This window comes from Anser anser (assembly GCF_964211835.1).
Source record: "Anser anser genome assembly, chromosome: 15".
Taxonomy (NCBI): Eukaryota; Metazoa; Chordata; class Aves; order Anseriformes; family Anatidae; genus Anser; species Anser anser.
In genome coordinates this window covers 17786640-17807292 of record NC_139736.1, presented here as the reverse complement: position 1 = coordinate 17807292, position 20653 = coordinate 17786640, and the positions used below count along the sequence as shown (strand labels likewise).

Here is a 20653-nt window from a genome sequence, read left to right as displayed (position 1 = left end):
GATACACTGGAGAATGGCTGCACTGCATTACCAGAATTAGCATATTCCCTAATGCATGAAACAAATGCATTAATACCAACAATAAAAGGAAACCTGTAACTTTTCCATTTTGATACCTCTTGTTGCCCATGAGGAGTGCAAAACCTACAGACTCACTGCTCAGGCACAATTTCTGTCTTGGACATCCCAGTGAAACCTTTTCACTCAGGCCCTTACATTGCCTGCAGAAACACAGAACAAAGATCCCTGCAATATTCTGTAAAACAACATGCAGCTTCAAGGCAACATGGTTTCAGAAATCCAACTTGCACGAATATAATTCTTCAAAGAATCTAGGTGTTGCAGTAGGTGCTACCTACCACTTCCCCAAATTCAGTGAGAAGAGATTAAAATGCACACAATCTTGATACACTCGCATACAACTTTAAATTGCATTGGTAAGTATTCATGCTAAGTAGAAGGCTGTACAATAAACCTTGTAATACCCTGGTGAAGTATGAAGTCTAGCCCTCTCTGAGAACTCACAGGTTCAGAAACATTAACGATTTAAACAAAAATCATTGAAAGGCTATCACAGTTTCAGCTGCTGCACCTGCTTTAGTCTTTTGCTCCCCTGCTGTCTAAATACATTGTTCCACTCGGTGCCTAGAGGAAGAAGATATCTTGCACGCAGTAAATGCTGTATGAGCTCATGTATCAGGGCATTAACACATGGAAGAACTTAACATTATTTCAATGCTTGCCATTTAGGATGAGCAGTTGCTTTTCACATGTATTTAAAATTTCTGGTTAACTGCATTTATTACATTTTAAAACAGGAGAAAAAGGTTCTCAGGAACCTTTTCAAAGTTAAAATTGCTCTTAAATTGAAGATGTGGTCTTAAAAGTATCGTAGAACTTGCTCGTAACCAGAACATATATTATTATATAAAACTTAGGTGCAGTTTAATAAAGATAATTAAAAGCAAGTGTTACCCACTAAGAACAAATAAAAGATCTATTTTGGATGTATTTTTTGTCAATTATTTCTATTAACAATACAACTAGAAATCAAGACTATTCACAGAGTGCATGTGTAATAGCCATGTGTCTCAAAACTGAAATTACTGTCAAACTCTTTAAAAAATCTAACATGTTTATAGGAGTTCTTCTGTATTTTAGAAATTATCCCACTCTCAGGAAACTGCAGTTTTTTCAGAGCACATGTTAGGTGGGCTATAAAGACTCCTTAAGGGTAAAGGCACATAAAGAAACCTCCCTGTAAGTGCATCTATGTTCTTTTTAGACCAATGACCTAGATAGTCACTGAAAGCTGGCAGGCAGGCAACAAAACTTGAGGGAAACCCAAACAATCAGAGCTTATCATTGAGGCAGAGCATTAACCGAGGACTTGCTGATGAGAAAACTGCTCAGAATGCTTGAAGTGCTGAAATAGTATTTCAGGTTGTATCAAGTTATTAATTAAAATAAAATACTGATTTTGTTTCAAAATTAAGAAAAGCTGAAGTCTCTCCCATCTCCCCCACCATTTCCAGAATATTTGTATGAAATGCAGGTTCCTCTAAGTGAAGACGCATTGAAATAGTATTTATTTCATACTAACCTTTCCAGAAGAAAAAGCCAACTTTATAAACATATGAAGCTGAACAGCATCCAAAAGCAAGCTTATCTAGCAAGCTGGAAGTCATAAGAGCCAGAAGTTGTGCACCAAGAGTTCGTTCTGAAGTTTTTTATATTTATACAAGCTCATACTGCTTTATCTTTTGTCACTCACTTAAAAAGCATGTGCTCAATGTTTGACAGAAATATTGAGAACTTATGAAGTGCGATTTGGCAACAATGAGCTCTGTCTCCCATATGTTCAACAAAAGGAGTATCAACCATTTAACAAGCTCTCAGTAATTACCTACTCTGAACAGCAAACCTCAACAGAAAATAAAGAATATTTTTCATTTTTGTTTTCACAACGCTAGTAACTTAGTTTACTGTGGAGCATAGTGCAAAAAGTGACACAGCACGTAATCTACACCACCACTTCCACAGACTGGTCACTCCCTTTGGCATGACAACGTGGCAAGTTCAACGAGAACTGAGAGCACAGCCCACCAGAACTCAAAAACTATTCTCCCCCTCAAAATGCGCAGGCACAGCTTGCACGTACAGACACCAGGCACACAGCGTCGTGGTGCCTATGAGTAGTTAACCAGCGTTTGTCTCGATGCAGCTCCGACTTGACGCCGAAGCTTTCCGTCTGACTTTGCAGGGTAGTATCATCTTATACAACAGTAAGGCTTTGCTGCTTCTGCTAGCTACCAGAATGCTGCCAACACGCGAGTCACATGAATAACCAAATTAAGTGAAGATTCTTGGACATAATTATAAAAAGCAAAATAAGAAGGTTAAGGGATTTGCTTTTTGTTTCCTGAGGTTTCTGTTTCATGTGTTTTAAGCATGCTGTATTCAGATTGAAACTTAAGAGCAGCTCCAAAATTGCCTATAAAAATCCTGCCCTTTCCCCTAGTTGTTGTTTCAGAAGGAAAAAAGAGGAAGAGGGAGCAAGTCTCTTTATACCATGCAAAGATTCAGATACTTTGGGTTAACACTTCAACGACTAGGAATTGGAATCTGTTCTTCCTTGCCACATACATGCTACGGATCGCCGTGTCGAACAGTTTAATCATTAGTTTAATTTAGCTAAACAGGTTTATTCTTTCCAAATAGAAGAGTGCATGGACCAATGTTTTATCAAGGGTTTTTGACTGGCTCTCTATGGTTACCATTCACGGTTTATGTAACTCAGGAATGCTGTTTTGAAGACCACTGGGATGAATAGATACATTTTATTACCTACATATTTAAAATTGGTTTTCATGCATATTAACATGAGATCTCCAGCATATTCCTAGTGTGCAAGATGAACAAGTTTTTAGTCCATAAAAAAAATGAAGCCAGGAGAGACAGAAGCACCAGAAACAGCACACAAAAGCCTGTACAAAGCATCATGGTTTAGGAGGTCTGTCACTTGTTTGATGCAAAGGATAAGCATGAGAATCAAAATTAATTATAATTTATTATCTGAAATGTAAAACAAACTGAAGAAAAAAATCCCCTCCTCATCAGGTAGAAATTAATCTCAAATGAAAAGCAAAAATTTTCAAAGACTATTTTTTTTAACCTCAGAAATACTTACAAAAAGCCAGCTAATAAATAATTTAGTCAGACGCTTTTATGAAAGCCATTCACAGCTAAATGGTTCTAACAATGGGATATTGAGCTAACAGAAGCTGTTTTATACCAAAGCAATTGTTTCAGCTTGAGAGTTCAAGCAAAGAGGTCACTTTATTATTCATTTCTACTGAATATTTATTCAATTCTTTTGATTAGTTTTTGAACAGCTGCATAAATCTTGCAACATCTTACTGCTATACTGCTAGACAAACAGGTCGACATGACTCAGTAGATCAGAAACTGGTTACAATTTCCAAAGCACAGCAGGTGTGAGTTACGTAAAACTAGCACTTGCGCAGTAAATACAGGCTAGCATGCAGTTTGGGGAACTGAATATAGCTCTTAAGAACTGAGAAACCCTACTCTGGCACTAATTGTGTCCGAATGGAACCAGTAACTTGCCCAATCACACCTGTGGAACCATCTGAGATCTTTTTGCATTCATTTATTCCACCCATCAAATTTCAGGAGTGACTTATTTCATTGAAAAAAAAAAAAAAAACCACAAAGGCTGACTGCACCCATGCATCATCTAGGGTTTTTTTTGTTTGTTGCTTTTGTGTGTTTTGTGTGTTTTAATGATTTTTTAAAATACGTGTATTTATCTCAGATTGACCTTAGAAACCAACACAGCTGACTTAGGACAGTTTGCCTACAGGGCAGGGCTCAACCTGAGGGCCTTCAGAATTCTCATTTTTGGGAGGAAGAGTCCCCACACAGGGGCAAGCAATGTCGCATCAAGACTCTGCCCCTTCCCACCTACCAGCAACATTCTCCCCTGCCATCCTGTCTCAGTTTAGTATGGAACCAACCACTACCTTTCCTTTTCTTTTTCTTTTTTCTTTTTCTTCCTCTGATTCAGATGCAAAGCGAGAACAATTGTGGAAGAGGTGGCTTCTCGTAGGGGCAGGATGTTTGGTTTAAGAGAGGGATTTGGGCCCCCATCTCTGGAATGGAGGAGATGGGTAGCTTACAAGCAAGCAACAGATTGGCCCCAAACCCTGAAACAGTCCTCCCCTGTCTTTCATTGTCCCTTCTTAGTTTTCTTTGCCCACTCACATCACCACCCCTTCCATTTCCTTCACTGGCTGCATGCCAGCTGTCCGCTCCCAAGGAACCTGCTCTGGGATTATCCCGCCCAGCTAGGCACAGCCTACAGCAGCAGCACGGAAACACTGTACCTGGGACACGAGACTATCACAATTTCAGTGCCACCCTTATACACAAAACTAGTGATATGACCGATCACACGCTTCGACTTCTCTTTTAACACCTACAAGGATGAAAAAATAAAAAGGCAGAAGAGGAAAGTTTGTAACAAACAAACCAACTGTATCAACTGGCTATCCTGAGCACACGCCTGCAGGGGTGCTTGCGAATCACCCTTCAAATGATCCGCTGTTCAATTTTATAACTGCACGTTAGTTCAGTCCAATATTCAGTATTTGAATTACTGCTGCAACTGAAAAATAAGGATACCTTCCAAGTCTGAACCAAATTAAAAAAAATTGGTAGGCATACAATCAGTTAACACTCCATCCAGATTATTATAAAACAAATCAGATTTTCATAGTTTTTTCCCACACGTTCTTCTCATTAAAAGGATTCAAAACAAATCTGAATTTTATTTATTTTTTACAGTGTTTAGACTCATATGAGGCCGAATCTGACCACCCTATAAATATAGGGAAACTTCCACACACCCTTCATGTTCTCATTTCATTTATTTTCCATAAATGTTTTTGTTGCACGTGTTACACGTATTAATACCAGCTCAAAGCCAGAAGCAACTCTAAGAGGTAAGCATAAACATATGTCTGCAGCAACATCTTGCTTTGTATCACGTTGTTTGACAGTTCTCCGAGTTTTTTTTATATAGCCCAGAAGATGCAGACATATTTATATAAACAGGTTAAAAAACAGGCCACATCATTAGTTTTTCCTAGCTTCTTTACCTAAACACTGCTCACTAAATCACGAGGATGAGTAGTGACTTTTATTGCCAAAGCTGTTTATTAAAGAAATTTAAATCAGGAAATAGAATAACAATTGATTTTATGATGTATTTATTACAGCAAAAACCAAGAGGCTTAAGCAATTTTACAGTAAAAATCACACAGCTTTTTGGTAATTGAGGTTGCTATAGTTTATCAGCTTGGCTGGCTGAGTACTTTCAGTATATAAGATTTTACTAACCTCATTTCATAAAAATCTATGAAAAACTATAATCACCTGAGCTTCCAAAGAAATAACTTGTTTCCTAGCACACAGGCCACAGAACAAGCCTCCCAGTTTGTCAACGCATTAAAAAGAAAAAGACACACACCGGTGCCAGAAAGATTCAGTTTATATATTCTGCAGACATTCAGTTCTTTCCACAATACCTATTTGCTGTAACAAAATGAACTTGAAAACAAAAAAAGTTGTGATGGTGGTGAATGTGTCTGAATGTTTGGCACACAATGGGCTATTAACTCAGTTGATAGTAGTGGGGAAGTTATTGTAGCAGTATGTGTGTATACACGCACACAAATATATATATAAATAAGTAAATAAAACTAATAGCCTTGGAAGTCGAGAAACAAGCAAGCAGCTTGAAAAGGTGGTGGAAAATGTACAAAGAGAAACTTGTTTTTGTGATTTACAGATATTCTGTACATGAAGGTATCAAAAGCAGAAAAAAATTGTTGTAATTCACCACAAAGACAAATCCTTTTGGAAATGCAAAAAGGTGGCGCAATTCCAACCCTTCATTCAATTCCTTCTCAGCCTATACGTCACACATTGAGACCAAACTGAGTAAGATTAATCAGTCTGAAATAAAAAAGCTGCAGACACTTCAGATAAGTTCCTACTTCACAAACATCATTTGCAAATGCACAGCCCAGAGTACACTTCTACTGAACATAATTTAGATTAAGTCTTATTCCCTCCAATCTTCTAACGTGCTCACTACTGCATGAACAGCATTTCCCTTGAACCTTTGATGGCGTGCTGGTAGCACCGCTAACTATAATGCGGAGATGATGACATGCAAGAGGCATCAGCAATGCTCTCCCGAGTTACACAGCTAGCTAAAAGAGGACCACTTTTATTTTGACATAATTCTTTATTGGTAACTTCTCACTAGGAGTTATATGGTCCATTTGTCTAAACACAGGTGAGGCAACAATGCTCCTTCTGCTATGGAGTGGTTTCTATAAGAAGGCTGCTGGTAAGCACTCATCATTCTCCGCGGAGATAAGTATGTATAAAGTATGATGAACACTTGGAGAAAGTTAAAAAAGAATTAGATAATAATGCAGTATTTATGCATCCTAAACCTGAAAGCTTCTTTATTTTAGCTTTGTAAGACAGATAATGGTGATCTCAGTGGCTTTTTCTACGCTGCTTTTTCTTTTTAGAAGTGTGGGAATTCAGACAGAATAACTCTAAAGTGGGATAAAATTTCAGCCGCTTAATCAAAAGTGTTACGTATACTGCTATTTTTACTGGCTCCACAGCATTTGACATGAGCATTTGAATAAATAGGGATGACACTCATAGAACTATCATGTATAATGGTCTATTTCCAGTCATTGTTCTCAGCAGTAAGTTTATGGGTAGTTCCTCAACCCAGAAACCACTAAGGGCTCATGGATCCAACTACAATCAACCAAAAAAAAATCTCAAAAACAAACTGCTTTTCTTCATAACTGGAAGCAATACTTCCAGTAAATTCAGAGACATTGGTCACTTTTCATTTTTTTACCATGTGCATCTGAGCAGAGAAGCAATGTCAGACAGCCTTACGAAAGTTTGTAACTCACTGCAATTTACAGGATCCTCATAACCCATGTAAACAGCCATGTTAGCTTGCACCTCTTAAAAGTTTAAAACAAAAACAACCATAAACATGCTCAACTAAATCCAGTAATTCCAATCTTTTCAAGAGTCTGCTACCCCTCCTCAACCATGACAGTAGTCCATTCTTTGCCCTCTATGCAAACATTACTACTACGCAATACTTGCCCCAGTCTCATTTCATTCCATACAAACCACTGCTACTAAAACCATTCTGTTTGCTACTAATTAGAATCAAGCGAGTTGCTTTTTGCTCTAACCAAATAATTGTCCTCCTAAATCCTCCGCTTCTTGGCATTTTATTTAACCTCACGTTCATTGTTCCATTCAGCTCTGATTTTATTTACATGTATGCTCTCATTAGCCATTAAATGATACTTAACCCAATTACTACCATCTCCTCTCACTCCTCAGGTGCAAGAATCACAATCTGAATAGCTTTCCTGGCACCAGATACACCCTAGACTATCTTCTCGTGCTTCTTTTGACTGGTATGTTAAAGCCAACTCTTTCCTATAGATAGTGTAAACAGAACAGACATGGATATGGAAACAGAATGAACACAGTAACTGTAACAATTTGTCCTTTCCTGTGCAAAGCAAGTGGATAGTCTGAACACGAGGGATGATGTTCAGTGATCTATACAATGTGAAATGGGATTATCTGATTCCCAAAGCATTCACAAATATATTTGGCTAATTCTTGATGATTGCTCAAGTGTTAGCTTGCACACTACTTAAGTAATATGTTACTATCTATAGTAATTATGTGAATTAGGAACGCAGGTTCACGAGTTGTTTATACAGTCATGCAGTTTTTTCTTTAAACCAACTCCTCTCCTAAAATCCAAAATATATAAATCTACTGAATAACCAAACAAGAAGCAATATGAAAAAATACAAAAACAACTTCCAAGAAAGTTAAACGTGTACTTCCTGTAGATCTTATCTCCATGAATTTGTTTCAAAGCTAAGCTAAGCTCAAAAGTTCGAACAAAGATTAAAACAATAAAGTCTGGAGACATTGCATGCTATTAATACACAAATTGTAGACACATTAGCAGTCCAGGCTGAGTTATGAGACTAAAGTTATTTTGCATGTGCTCTATAACACACAAAAAGGCTTTCTACTGCAGTTGTCACTTGCAAACGGAAACAAATCAAACATGCATCAGTCCCGAGGATATCTGGAGGCAAAAACAGATCATAAAAGTCCTGATAGTTTTGCTTTGTGCAAAGTGACAGTAAATAACTTTAAAAGAAAACAACACTGCATCAAGTGAAAAAAGTAGCCATACTCTACTTACAGGTTCGGCTACTAGGAGGGTCATGGAAAACTGTCAACTAAATCCAGTTTGGGCTTGTTGTCTTTGCTGCAACACGTGCTGGTACTATGAAAGTTTTGTTCCTCCTAAAGGATCTGGACCAGCTCAGTGGCTTTGCCATTCAAATCGCAGACACTGTTAGCCTAGAGGATTTTACAGGAGATAGCTTAAGTCCTGGCTTAGCACTGAAGTAATTTCAGAAACACTTACCTATTTGTACTTGTTCTGGCTGACTTAATGATACAAATGCTGATGTGTCATCAATCCACGACACCTGAATGTTACCTAGAAAAGGCAAAAGAAATGGCTATGACTATTTCTGTCTCAAAATTGGTCATGTATTTTATATGCTGTGCCATGGAAGAAAAGATAGTCAGCTAAGCATATCTTCAGCAGAGAATATCCTTTTTTGTCAACAAGAGTCCCTGGTAAAGGTGTATAATTATGAGCCTGGAACTGTTCAGAAAGCAGTGACCATTAGGGCTGCATATTCATCCTGTTTACTATCAAACCCTCTTAGTAAGGGCCAAAAGGAAAAAGGTAAGAGACGTGTAACACCTTTCTGATCCTATAGGATTTCTGCTTCTTCATAGCTTCAGCCTCACCCCCCAATCTTTTAACAATTCAAGTAATCTTAGTGTTGTTTTTTGTTTTATTCCTCCTTCCTTGTGTCCTGTATAATTCTGAAACAAAAATTTGAAGCAATTTTGCTAGGAAATTTCAGCTCTGTACCAAGAGAAAGAACAGCTTTTTGGGTTTAAAAACCTCCCCATCCTTCAGAACTGCAACATTTCCTGAAGACACAGCATGGAATGGCCAAGTTATCACTCAGTTTCCTCGTACAGACATGCAAGATAAGGGATTCCAGTAAAGGAATGGGGCATGGGGGTGGAAGATGGTTCACACAAGTGGAGAACTCTAGGTATTGCAACACTAAATCCTCAAAATCTGGTTTGTGCCACACTACGCACTATTTCCTGGATATGCAATGAAAACTTAATTTGAGTAAATACGAGGACAAATGCATGAAACTGTGCACCTCATTTGGAAGCTGTTACCATGGAACAATGACTGGAAATACATTCCTCCACTCATCAAGCAGTGATTCCATTGCCTATGCGAATGGCTTAAAATGTCACATTAGCACAAAAAAAGCTTACAAACAAGTAAAAGCATAAGCAAGGATTCTCATCCCAGACACAAGGACTTACTGTAGTCTGAAATCCCTTTACATCTCCTGTCCTCATCTAAGTGCTTTACTGTTTGTATACTTCAGATACTGAAAATTGCTACAACTTTTTTTCAGGGAGACTAAGGAAATCAAGTTTATATAATGTTACATCACTGTTTAACCTTCAGACATTACAAGGTTAAAAAAATGACGCAAACTGACTTAAAATGCTTTTTATTTTCAGATGTCTAATCTATTAAAATTTAATTTAATTACAGGTTACAAGGTTAGAGAAGTCTCTTCTGAAATCCAGCCAGATAATAAGCAGATTTTCTAATTATAAAAAATAAAAGCCTAGTTAGATTCAGTTTGCATGCTATACATCTGAGTAGCCAGCTATTTAGAACTTTAAGTTATGATCATTTCAATCATTGCCAAAACCATAATTAAATCAGTATGGTTTCTGACATTTTCCTGTATTAAAGAGCTAAGGCTGCTAGTAAGAGCAGCTTTCACTGAGAAGGCAAATGTTAGAATTTCTTTAAACACTTCATAAGGCAAATTTAACTTCTAATAATTCAGTCTTGAAAAACATAGGTCTTCACTGCCTATGGTTAAGGATCTTTACTCTATGGAGAACAAGATCTAGGCAGGCAACTTAACATTTCACAACATGGGAACTGCCGAAGCTGATTTAAAATTGCAGCTCAAAATTAGTGTGTGTTTGGTAGAATCCTGACACCCAGCTTTCTTTAAATATTAGAAACTACTGCAAAAATTAACATTGCTCTAAGGACATTGGCAACTTACTGCTCCAAATTTCTTTAAGTATTGAGTTCTCCTTTTTTGCAGATTTTTCAAATTACAAATTTTTCTAATTACAATTTTTTCTAATTACAATTTTTTTTTTTTTGAGACAGCTGACATATTCTTCCGTAATTCCGCAAGACCTAAGTGCTGTCCAAATTCTGTCCCTCTCCTATATGGAAATTAATGAATTCCAGCAGACAACAAAAAACAACAACAAAAACAACAATAACAACAACAAAAGACCAGAAAGAAAAATTATCCTGCATATCTTACAAACGTATCCTTAGAATAAAACAGCACAGAGGATCAGCGATGGACCAAAATCTCCTGAATGAATTTAGCTGATACTAAAGTGGACATCAGTGCCCATGTTTCCATTAAGTACCAATTAAAAATAAGTAAATAAAAATCCAATCTATTGATGGCACATGATTTCAGTATCAGATACGTACTCATTGCTACAGTAAGGCTGCTGCACTCTAAATGGCTTTGATATTTTAGATAATTAAGGGTTTCAATACCTGCCAACATAAGCTATCTTTATACTTACATTTATTCAGTTTAAATATATAATTGTAAGAGCATGTCAAACATTAAATAGTGAACACTGAGCTGCAGTCTAAAGAGAACTGCAACAAATGGCCTTTTGCAATTCTCCATGCTTAACAGACACTGTTCGGATATGTTGCATTTCTTTTTTGTTAAGAAATAGGAATTTAAGAGACAAGATTGATAAATGAGGTCATCCACAAGTATTGCTAGGTACTCAGTAAATATTGTGTATTTCAAAAGTATGGTGAAAGGACAATAAAGATCTGAAAAGCAAATGCATCTGTATTTGAAGTGCAATATTAAGCAATCAACATAGCCACATGCCAGCTTACTGCAAGGCTAATCCAAATAAGCAACATTCAGCAATGTAATAGAATACCAGCTCTAGAGAAATAAAACAGAAGATTTCTTCTTCTGCACTTCCAGAATAGGTCAAATGCCTTTGATACTTTGAAATGACCACTGCTAGCTAAATGACCCTTGTCTATTTGCTACTACACTACTACAGGCAAAAGTCCCTTGCTAAAAAAAGTTGTCAAATAAAGTATTAGAACTTGGAATAAAAACATCTTCACCTAAATAGATTAAAACCTGATTTGTTGCTTCTGAGATGAAGGTGGAAAGCAATATGTGTATTTGGGTTTTATTATTATTTTAAACGAATAAATTTAAAACCTTTCAATATAAACACATACTAATAAGCAAACAACATTAAAATCTATAGAATAAAATGATACTGTTAGATTATATCATTCAGACAGGTTTTTCTTCATTTTTTGTACCACAATGATAAAAGGTATGGAAAGTCTTCCGTATAAGAGACTAAGTAAACTAGGATTCAGACTTCAGAGAAATTCTTAGAAAGATGCCCATACATATTTGTGGGAAGACACAAGAACAGAAACCATATGAAGGACATACAGGGGGAATTCACTATTTCATTACTAAACAACTAAGAGACATTTAATAGAAGATGTGAAGTTTTAAAACCAAAGGAAGTTGTCACAGAACAGTTAATATCATGTATAACTATTCTTATACATTTCTAATCAGCTGCTACTTACAACTAAAGCCTTAGCACAGATATTAAAGATTATATGGATCTTAACAAAAAATAAAAAATAAAAAGAAATGAACACGTACTACATCAGACAAAAGAAACAGCTGAATCTTTTATTCTGTGAAGAAGGCTTGAAGCTTATGTTAAATGCAAACAACATTTTTGTGGTGAATAACTGAGAAGGGTTAACAGAGCTTCCACCTTTCTGGCAAGAAGACAGTACAAACAAAGCAAGAACAGCTGAAGGAAATATTGGCATGAGGAGGGGGAATAAAGGCCAAAAATCCACAGAGGAATATAGGATTAAAATAAAAAATAATACAAATAATAATAAAAAACACATTATACAAAGCTCAGATGTCTATTTGAACACGTGCTGTAGGAGAATACTTTCCATATACTGTGTGCTAGAAATTTTTCTTATACTACATTGCTTACCTTTGAAAGGGATGTTTTTCAAGCTCCCCTTTTTTTTTTTTTTTAAGAGGAGTTAAAACAAGGAGATAGCAGTACAGGGGGAAGCAGGAACAAGTATCATAGTGTATGGAACAAATCCAATTTTGAGATTCTATGATTCATTTTAAAAAGTCATTTAAAACTCACGTATGTAGTAGCTTGGACTACAAGAACAAGGTTTAAACATACAAAAGGACTGGTTACATTTTAAAAGCAATTTATGCATTACAATCGCTATGATTCCGTGAACTACACTATACCAGTGTTCCCCTCTCTCTCAAACAGAAAGATTACTCTCATGTTCTCACAAGTTATAATACAGAGGTTTGACTCCACTCATCTGGAAAAAAAAGATCAGTAGCAGTTTTTACAATACTTTGTTAGTATAGGTTTTAATTAAAGCCCATTAAACATATTCATTTAAATAGCAGTGAAAGGTATATACAAAAGCTATGATTTTCAACAAATACTATTTTAATAGCTTCACATTTTGCATCAGCATTTAAAGAGAATGTTTTAAGAGACTGCATAGTACTGCAAGTACTTGTACAGAGAAATCACATTCACCCATGAGACTGTAAAGACATCTTGCATGAACAGGTGTCCAGTATGCATGCAGTACTGAAAGACTTCAGAATCATGAGCACCCCTTCTAGAGTAGCAAATGTAAAATAGTTCCAAGTTTGACACTGCAGTCCCTTCAGCTGTCTCACTGCTTTCATCAGAAACCATGGAAGATTACAACTCTGCTTCAATTTGTACTAGACTAAAACAAGTTCAAAATGATTTTTCTATAACATCAGATTAAGGTTGCTATTTAATTTAACAATTGATTTATAATCCAGGTAAAAGTTTAATTTAAAACCACATTCATTCAAATGGCACTGTAAATTGGGATAATTGATGTCTGTTGCTGCCGTGATTTTTGGCTTCTGGCAAATCAACCTCACATCACCCCATACTCTGTGTCTCTGTCCAGCTACGGCTGAAAAAGCATGGGTGCTCCTAGAATTTTGGAAGGCATCACCTGCGGTTTGCATGGCAATAAGGCCTAAAATAAAATGTGAATTAAGCACTATCCAAATACCATGAATTTGTATATCCAGATCTGAAAACACACAGCTCTGGAATCCGTAAAAACAGGAGAAATAACAATTTGAAAATTGATTAATATTTCAGATGTGTAAGCCTGACACCTGGTGGTAGTGATATGTACTCGCATTTCATAACAATACTGAAAAGAAGGAATTGTTAAAATAAGAAAAGTTACATGGCTGAGCCTTCAAAAGTCTATAGAAACAATACCAAACTGTACAGGTTCTTAATCCTGTAAGTCCACCTCTTGAAGAATCTCAGCACCTTTCTATATTCTAGACTTACCAAGTGGGAATATTAAGTTCTATTCTGCATTATAATGGCATCATACTGCAGTGCAGATCAAGTCAGAAAGAATCAAGTCAATTTTTATATATTCAGAGACCCTGCATTGATTACTGAATCATAATTATAGGTGAAAAAGAGACAAATGCTATTACTATGTAAACCAGAGTGGCAATCCACAGCAAGCCCAAGAGTAACAACAGAGTATTCTGAAGGATTTCTATCCCTCTACTTGTAATTGAACATCCTTATGGTTAGCATAGTAATTTTGTCAGTGGAGGTTAAGTTCAGGCTTGCCCTGTATCTTTTTGCCAAACTGCAAACTCTGACTTAAGTCATTAAACATGGAAAATCAAATATTTCAAAAACACCTACAGTATATACTGATCAAGTACTAGCTACAGACATCTCTTCACTTGCTTTTCTCCAAAAGGGGAAAGGTCCATTTCATATTACAGACAGAACCAATTAGTCACTTTTCTACTTGCAAGACCAGAAGATGTCTTTTGAAGCATTACCTTACTTATTTGTAAGCAATTAGAAACTAGTCTACAATAAAAGTCTTGGAAACAACAACCAACATAAAGCTACAGCCCTATGAAAGACCACTCCTGCTCTGTTTTAACAGCACAAGGCACAACCATTGCTTTCTGTTGCAAGATTTACACATCTGGAGATCAATGCCAGTTACGAAGGACCTCCATGTCCTTAAGTTATATACGCTATTACTTAGTAGAGGAGTAATAGGACTACCCAGTTATTGATAGCTTTTGTTATTGTTGTTTCCTCCAACTTGAATGGTGTTCACAATCTTGAAATCAAATTTTAAAGCTTGCTTGCCTAAAGTCACATAAGTTGCAGTTTTGCTTTAAGCACCCTGTGGGATGAACCTTATTCCTCAGGTCTTGATCTACCTTTCACATCAATTCCCATTCCCTTCAGCCACCTACATAAAAAAAACTCTTACCTCCTCCCAGGAGAGGTTATGAAAAAAAGGGTCAAAGGTCCACAATATTGAACAGGCACCAGGTAACAAAGATTTCTGAAGAGCAGGTCAGCAAGGCAGACATTTTCAACACATCACTGCAAAACTAGTCCACAGGACACTATTCAAAATCACTAAAGATCACTCATCATTGCCTATACTAGGAATAAATCTGCATCCACAAATTAAAAATAAACCCAGAGATACTTGCTAACAAAAGAGGAAAAAAAAAGATGTAAGGAAGGATAGACCACTTTACTCACCAAAGGCACTAAAAAGCTGGTAAAGGTCACTCGTCTTCCACTCTTTGGGAAAAGTAACATGAAGAACATGATCTCGTTTAGGCTGCACTGCAAACCAAGAAGTTACTTATCAGAATAAGAATTACCACTGGCATCTTCAGAAAATCCTAAAAGAAAAGTTACCTAATATGGTCCCATAACTTTAAAAATAAATAATAAAAAAAATTTAAAGAAAACAGGCCAAGACCTACAAAACTACATCAGGCACTAGTGAAAATATATTTGCAATCATGCATGAAGTAGATATACAGATAAGCTAGCAGGATTTAGTACAAGAAACTGAAGCAGCATTACATGCAGCAGGAACTACCCACAAAATTCACATCTTTTGTGCCAAGTTCTAGGACAGAAAAATAAATAAAAAAACAAAACCCATCCTCTTTGTGCTATAACTCTAGTTTAAGCAAATCATTAATAATTCAATGATACCATTTTTCTGTCAATAAAAAAACCTTACTGTGAAACAATGTTCAATGTAGTTTTCACATAACATTAGGTACAAGCTAGAATATACACACTGACAGACCTTTTTTTTAAATTAAAACTACACCAGGAGAGGCCAACTTCTAACAAAGAAGCACTAAATAAATCTTTGGTGTACACTGGCAGTTACTTTGAGTTCTGCGAGAGAGAGTGAGAACCCAAGTCACAAGCTGCTGGACAAGACCAGACCACAGCACAAATCATCACTGTATGTCTAACCCCTACTTTTACACACTTCCTCTACACCTCTGGTTTCAGTCATCAGAGAGAGGACACTGAATGAGACAGACCCTTGACCTTGTCCAGTAAAGACCATTTGTACATAGGAAAATTCCACAATATATCTGCAACTGAAGTTCTTTTTGCTAGACACTCAAGCTTTTAGAGCCTGAGAATTCCTACCGTGCAGGAAGCAAGTGGAATCTACATTTTATGGTGCAAAGAAATTGATATATTTTCCATATTCATATGAAACTATTTACCAGTCATCAAGTGAGCCCCTTCACAGCTATCTGCAGAGATTTGTTTTTCTACATGCCACTTTGCTAGGTCTCACCTTGTCATTTTACATCTGATGTTAGACAGAGGCTGAACCATTAAGGTGCAGCAGTTTTACTTCATAATTTACTGCTCCAATTTCTTAAAGGCAATTCAAGGCATAACTACACACAGCATTATATGATAAGATTTTTACTTAACCACAATGAAAAACTCTCAGGAAGAGAGTCTCTCTTCTTTGGGTATATAGATAAGCGAGTGACTCATCACAGTGAATTTCTCTCCGGAATTGTTTTTTGATGAACTTCTCTAGTTTCTGATCTCTTTTGCTCTCAGCATCAAAATAGGATAGTTTTTCACAGTGGACCTTACTCATAGTGCACATGTCCAAAAATCACTCCCCCAATCACTTGCTATTGCTATATTCAGGTTTCACATGTATTTAACCCAATTAGGCAAGGACAAACCTGCTCGGTTTTATTGCCACATTTGGTTAAGATGCAACTTTGCACTGTTCACTGAACAAAAGACTTGTGGACTGCTCACATCACAGCAAAGCATTAGTAATTACTAAAGTTTAATTTTGGCTGGTGGTTATAAACGAAGTATGCTCCGCCTGGTATGTGCATTATAGCAAAACAGATGTATGTTTCTGGGTGTAGCTCTATTCCACCAACCAAGGCTTTCACTTTTGCATGAAATTGAGAACCGTAGCTTTCAATAGTTAGTGTTTCCTGAATAGATGGCACAGATTTTAATAGGTTTTAGTTTTAAGCCTTCCCACTCACTTCCAAAATGCCCACGTAATTTTTAATTCCCAAATAATTTTTGAACCCTTTGTGTAAACTCAATTGAACACAGCAGCTACTTGGAGGCCTGTAAAACAAAAGTTCCTAAACCAAACAAGACATGGCAACAGTACAGATTTCCAAGTGCATCTATTTTCTATGGAATTAATTGCAGAATAACTCAATGACAATGTTAAAATACTAAAAGAAATCTTCACAGAAGCTCCACTATGAACACACCAACAGGAAAAAATACAGTCCTAACTCAGCATCTCATGACTAAAATACTGAATGCTTAATGAAGTCAGTGGAAAACAGGTTTCATAACTTTTGTGTTGAGTAGACTACTTGATTTTGCTCCACATCGGTAAAGAGCCCAGTTTTTGAGCTGCCAAAATATGGAAGACCAGAACATGACCCTGCGGTAAGTTGCAACATGTCTAATTAGTTGGTTAGCGGAATCCATGCAGCTTAGAAAAACATGAATTGGTCACCTGTCTGATCATGGCAATTGAAATATAATTTATACAACTTGTGAGTTGCTTGTAAGTGCTTTAACCCGTTTCACTGAAAATGAGTCAGGCTAGTATGAGTTTGCTAGCAATTCCCTGTCAACAAATTACAGGTTTTCATGAGCACCTGACCATCCAATTGGATGGAAGCAGAAGCAGCTAAAGAAAATAATCACTTCATGAGCACAAGTGAAGTCTTGTTGATTAAATCTACCACTTCAAAAAACAAAAAAGGGCACAACATGCTTTTTTTTTTTTAATGAGAAAAGAAACTCCTCATAAGCCTTCAGTATTATCTTACTCTTAAATTCACTTTGAATCCTTTGTTTAAAACTCCATCCCTTCTACCTACCCAGGTGAGAAATATTTGAATCACGTTCTACTTTATTTGGTGGAAACTTCCTTAAAAAGATTGAAGTTTTTGAAGCACAGTCACAAAATAAGATCGTGAAAGTCACTTTCACATATTCAGTACCATTTGACCTAGTATGTGTTACTGAACTTCAATCTTTCTGGAAAAAAATGCACAAACTGGCTATAATACTACAGAATAAACAAACTGACAAACACAACAACATTTGTAACAGTCACCTAGTTTGCTGCACTTTTTTAAACAAACAAACAAAACTGTCTAAGCATACCTACCTCAGAATTGTAGTCCTATTCTTTGTGTGGCTTTACTTCTCCACAAAAACACAACCTACAAGCAACAAATGACCAGCTAGCTTCCCCAACCTACAGTAATGTTGAACTCTCAGAGTGGAAATCAACTTTCTGAAGTAGTCAAAGTGCCACCTTACATATACTTTCCTTTTTGAAGCTTAGAAAGTATCCCTGGTTCAGACTTCGCTGAAGCATCTGCATCAGTCTGTTAGGGCTGGCTTTCAGATAAAAGAGACAGACTTTCAGAGACAGACTCTTTTTGGCAAAGCATCAAAACGATCCTGCAATTTGACTAGCAAGTGGAAGTAGCATCTTCACAGCTTAGCAGCTTTGGCCTTCTCTCAATAACCCAGAGTACACTACACTATCCTTCCACTCAGTATTGAACAATTGAGGAAAGAAGCATGTAGCATAATTAAATAACCATTCCAATAGATCTGCAGAGCCACTGATCAGTGATCTGATCACCTACTGCATTTGAAAGTTACATACATGCCTTTACAGCAGGCATTTTCCTCTCCAGCACTTACTTCTATCTTTTGAGAATTGCCTTTTTTTTTTTATACTATTAAGCTAGTATTTAACAAAGGGTCATCCTTCATTCTAAGCTTTCCAATGCGTGATGTGGCAAATGTCTTCACATAGAAATGCTACTCATCTGGAAGCACTATTGAAGACATTCATGCATCTCTAAGACATATTACAGAAGTAATAAGTTAAGCCTTCATCTAGTAAAAGACTTGATTGGCCTGCAGGGCTTCACTTTTGTGTTTGTTTTTGTTTTTTAAGTCAAGGCATCAGTGGTAACACTCATCCAAAGTTCACAATGAAATAAGCTACTTACAGTCTGGTCCTTCCAAATTCAGATACGGAATGTCCATTACTCTCATAAGAAATAGCCTGAAGCAAAACAGAGAAGCACCATTAGCAAATTTATGCCTAAAGACCTTTTAATAAGCTGTCCTTTCTATCGTTTATTTCAACGTTGCTTCTTCAAGGTTGCTAGAAGTGGGCTTTAACATCCTAAACATAGCTTAAACTGTAATAAGAGAAAAAGACCCTCCAAGTAAGTCTAATCCACTATTTAACAATCCAGATTCAAGAAATTATTTGACGTCTTGCCAGTAATTTTACTTATTCAAAAAGAAGTCTAAAAAGCCTCAAGCCCACTGACTGTTACTGCTGAAAACTATTAAAATAATGGGGAAATGAACAAATGAGGAGAGAAGTAGCTCTGTGCAGTGAATTCCAGGTTCATGGCATACAGGGTGAAAGCTCTCATTACAAACACACATATTCTTTCCTGTGTTCTGAGCATTGCATCATGCTTTAGACAGAATTGATCTCAAAACCCTAAAACTGCAAAAGCCACCATGACTCTTTAGTGGAGATCAACCAGGTCACTCTTTTTGCCCTTTAACATGTAATTAAATAGTTTCAAACTACACTTATGAAATGCTTTCCGTATAAGCTCATATTCAGTTCATACAATATTTTCCTCCAAAACAAGAATTAAAAGTAGTCTTAAATCCTGTCATAGGCATAGATGCTACAGTACTGTTACAAAATATTTGCAGTGCATTATGTTCACTGGGGAGCTAAAATAAATGTTTTCTATCATGGCTTCGAAAAGCTTTAAAAATGTTTACCAGATTAATTACAGTATTAAAGTAAATAAAAACCTCAATAAATAGACAATAATAACTTTTTAAGCATGTAGACTGATCTGTAATTCCCTAGAGTCTTTGTATCTGACTATATTTTTGTATCTTACTATATTCACCATTAGTGTTTATGATTTTGAACATAATGTTCTTACAGTTACTCGTATCACTGAAGTCTCCAGGAACGCAGTTTGTAACTTGTCTTTACTATAAATACTTAGGAAAAAAATACTGGGGGAAAACAGATTTTGTGATTGGTGTAGATGTGAGCCAGAGGGGCTTCAGAGCGCTGGCAGCAGTTATGGCGCACACTGTCCTATCTAATTTCTCTTCCTAAGCCTCAGGGCAAATATGACATAATGTGTATTGTGCCCCTGAGCACCGAGGAACCCCAAAGCAGTTTTTAAAATCAATATACATTAGAAACATTCAAATCAATTAACTTTAGAAATTTTAGCAATGCAAACATGCCACTGAGTGACTGAGACAGTTTACAAAGGAGTCAGAGTTTCTTCTTAGGTTTAGCTTTAGCTGTACTTGTACAACTTTGGCCTCATTACAGCCACTCGTCTAAACAGGACAGGAATGACATCTTGCGAACCAGGCTAGCTTCAGAACAGGTTCCGTAAGGAACCAAAAAGATGTCATTACTGTGACATCTCCTTGACAACTCCTAGAGATCCAGAGTAATACTGACAGGACACACAGTGCTATTGCTCCCAAACAAACAAAAAGCAACCCACCCAGACAAAAAATGGACAGGAGGCTTTGCTCACATCACGGTTATCTCTGAACCATAAAGGTACACCTTACAAGAAGAAATTAAAGGGAGGGGGAACACAAAGAGGCAGTGTGGGACAACTTGACAACTGGGTGAATTTTACTAAAATTCAACAAAAACTTCTAGCAAAAATTCTGGGTGAGCTACCCTCAC

General features: G+C 36.6%; 1 protein-coding gene across 3 annotated transcripts in view; it reads right to left on the bottom strand.

The window, feature by feature from the left end:
• The window catches only part of PARN (poly(A)-specific ribonuclease), a 64279-nt gene that overhangs the window by 20121 nt on the left and 23505 nt on the right, over nt 1-20653 (bottom strand). For all 3 annotated transcript variants that reach the window (XM_083799838.1, XM_083799840.1, XM_083799839.1), the window contains 3 exons: nt 18900-18955; nt 15073-15159; nt 8606-8680 (listed from right to left, as the gene is read on the bottom strand). In XM_083799838.1, the coding sequence (XP_083655964.1) occupies nt 8606-8680; nt 15073-15159; nt 18900-18955 (218 nt within the window). The remainder of the gene's footprint in view (nt 1-8605; nt 8681-15072; nt 15160-18899; nt 18956-20653) is intronic.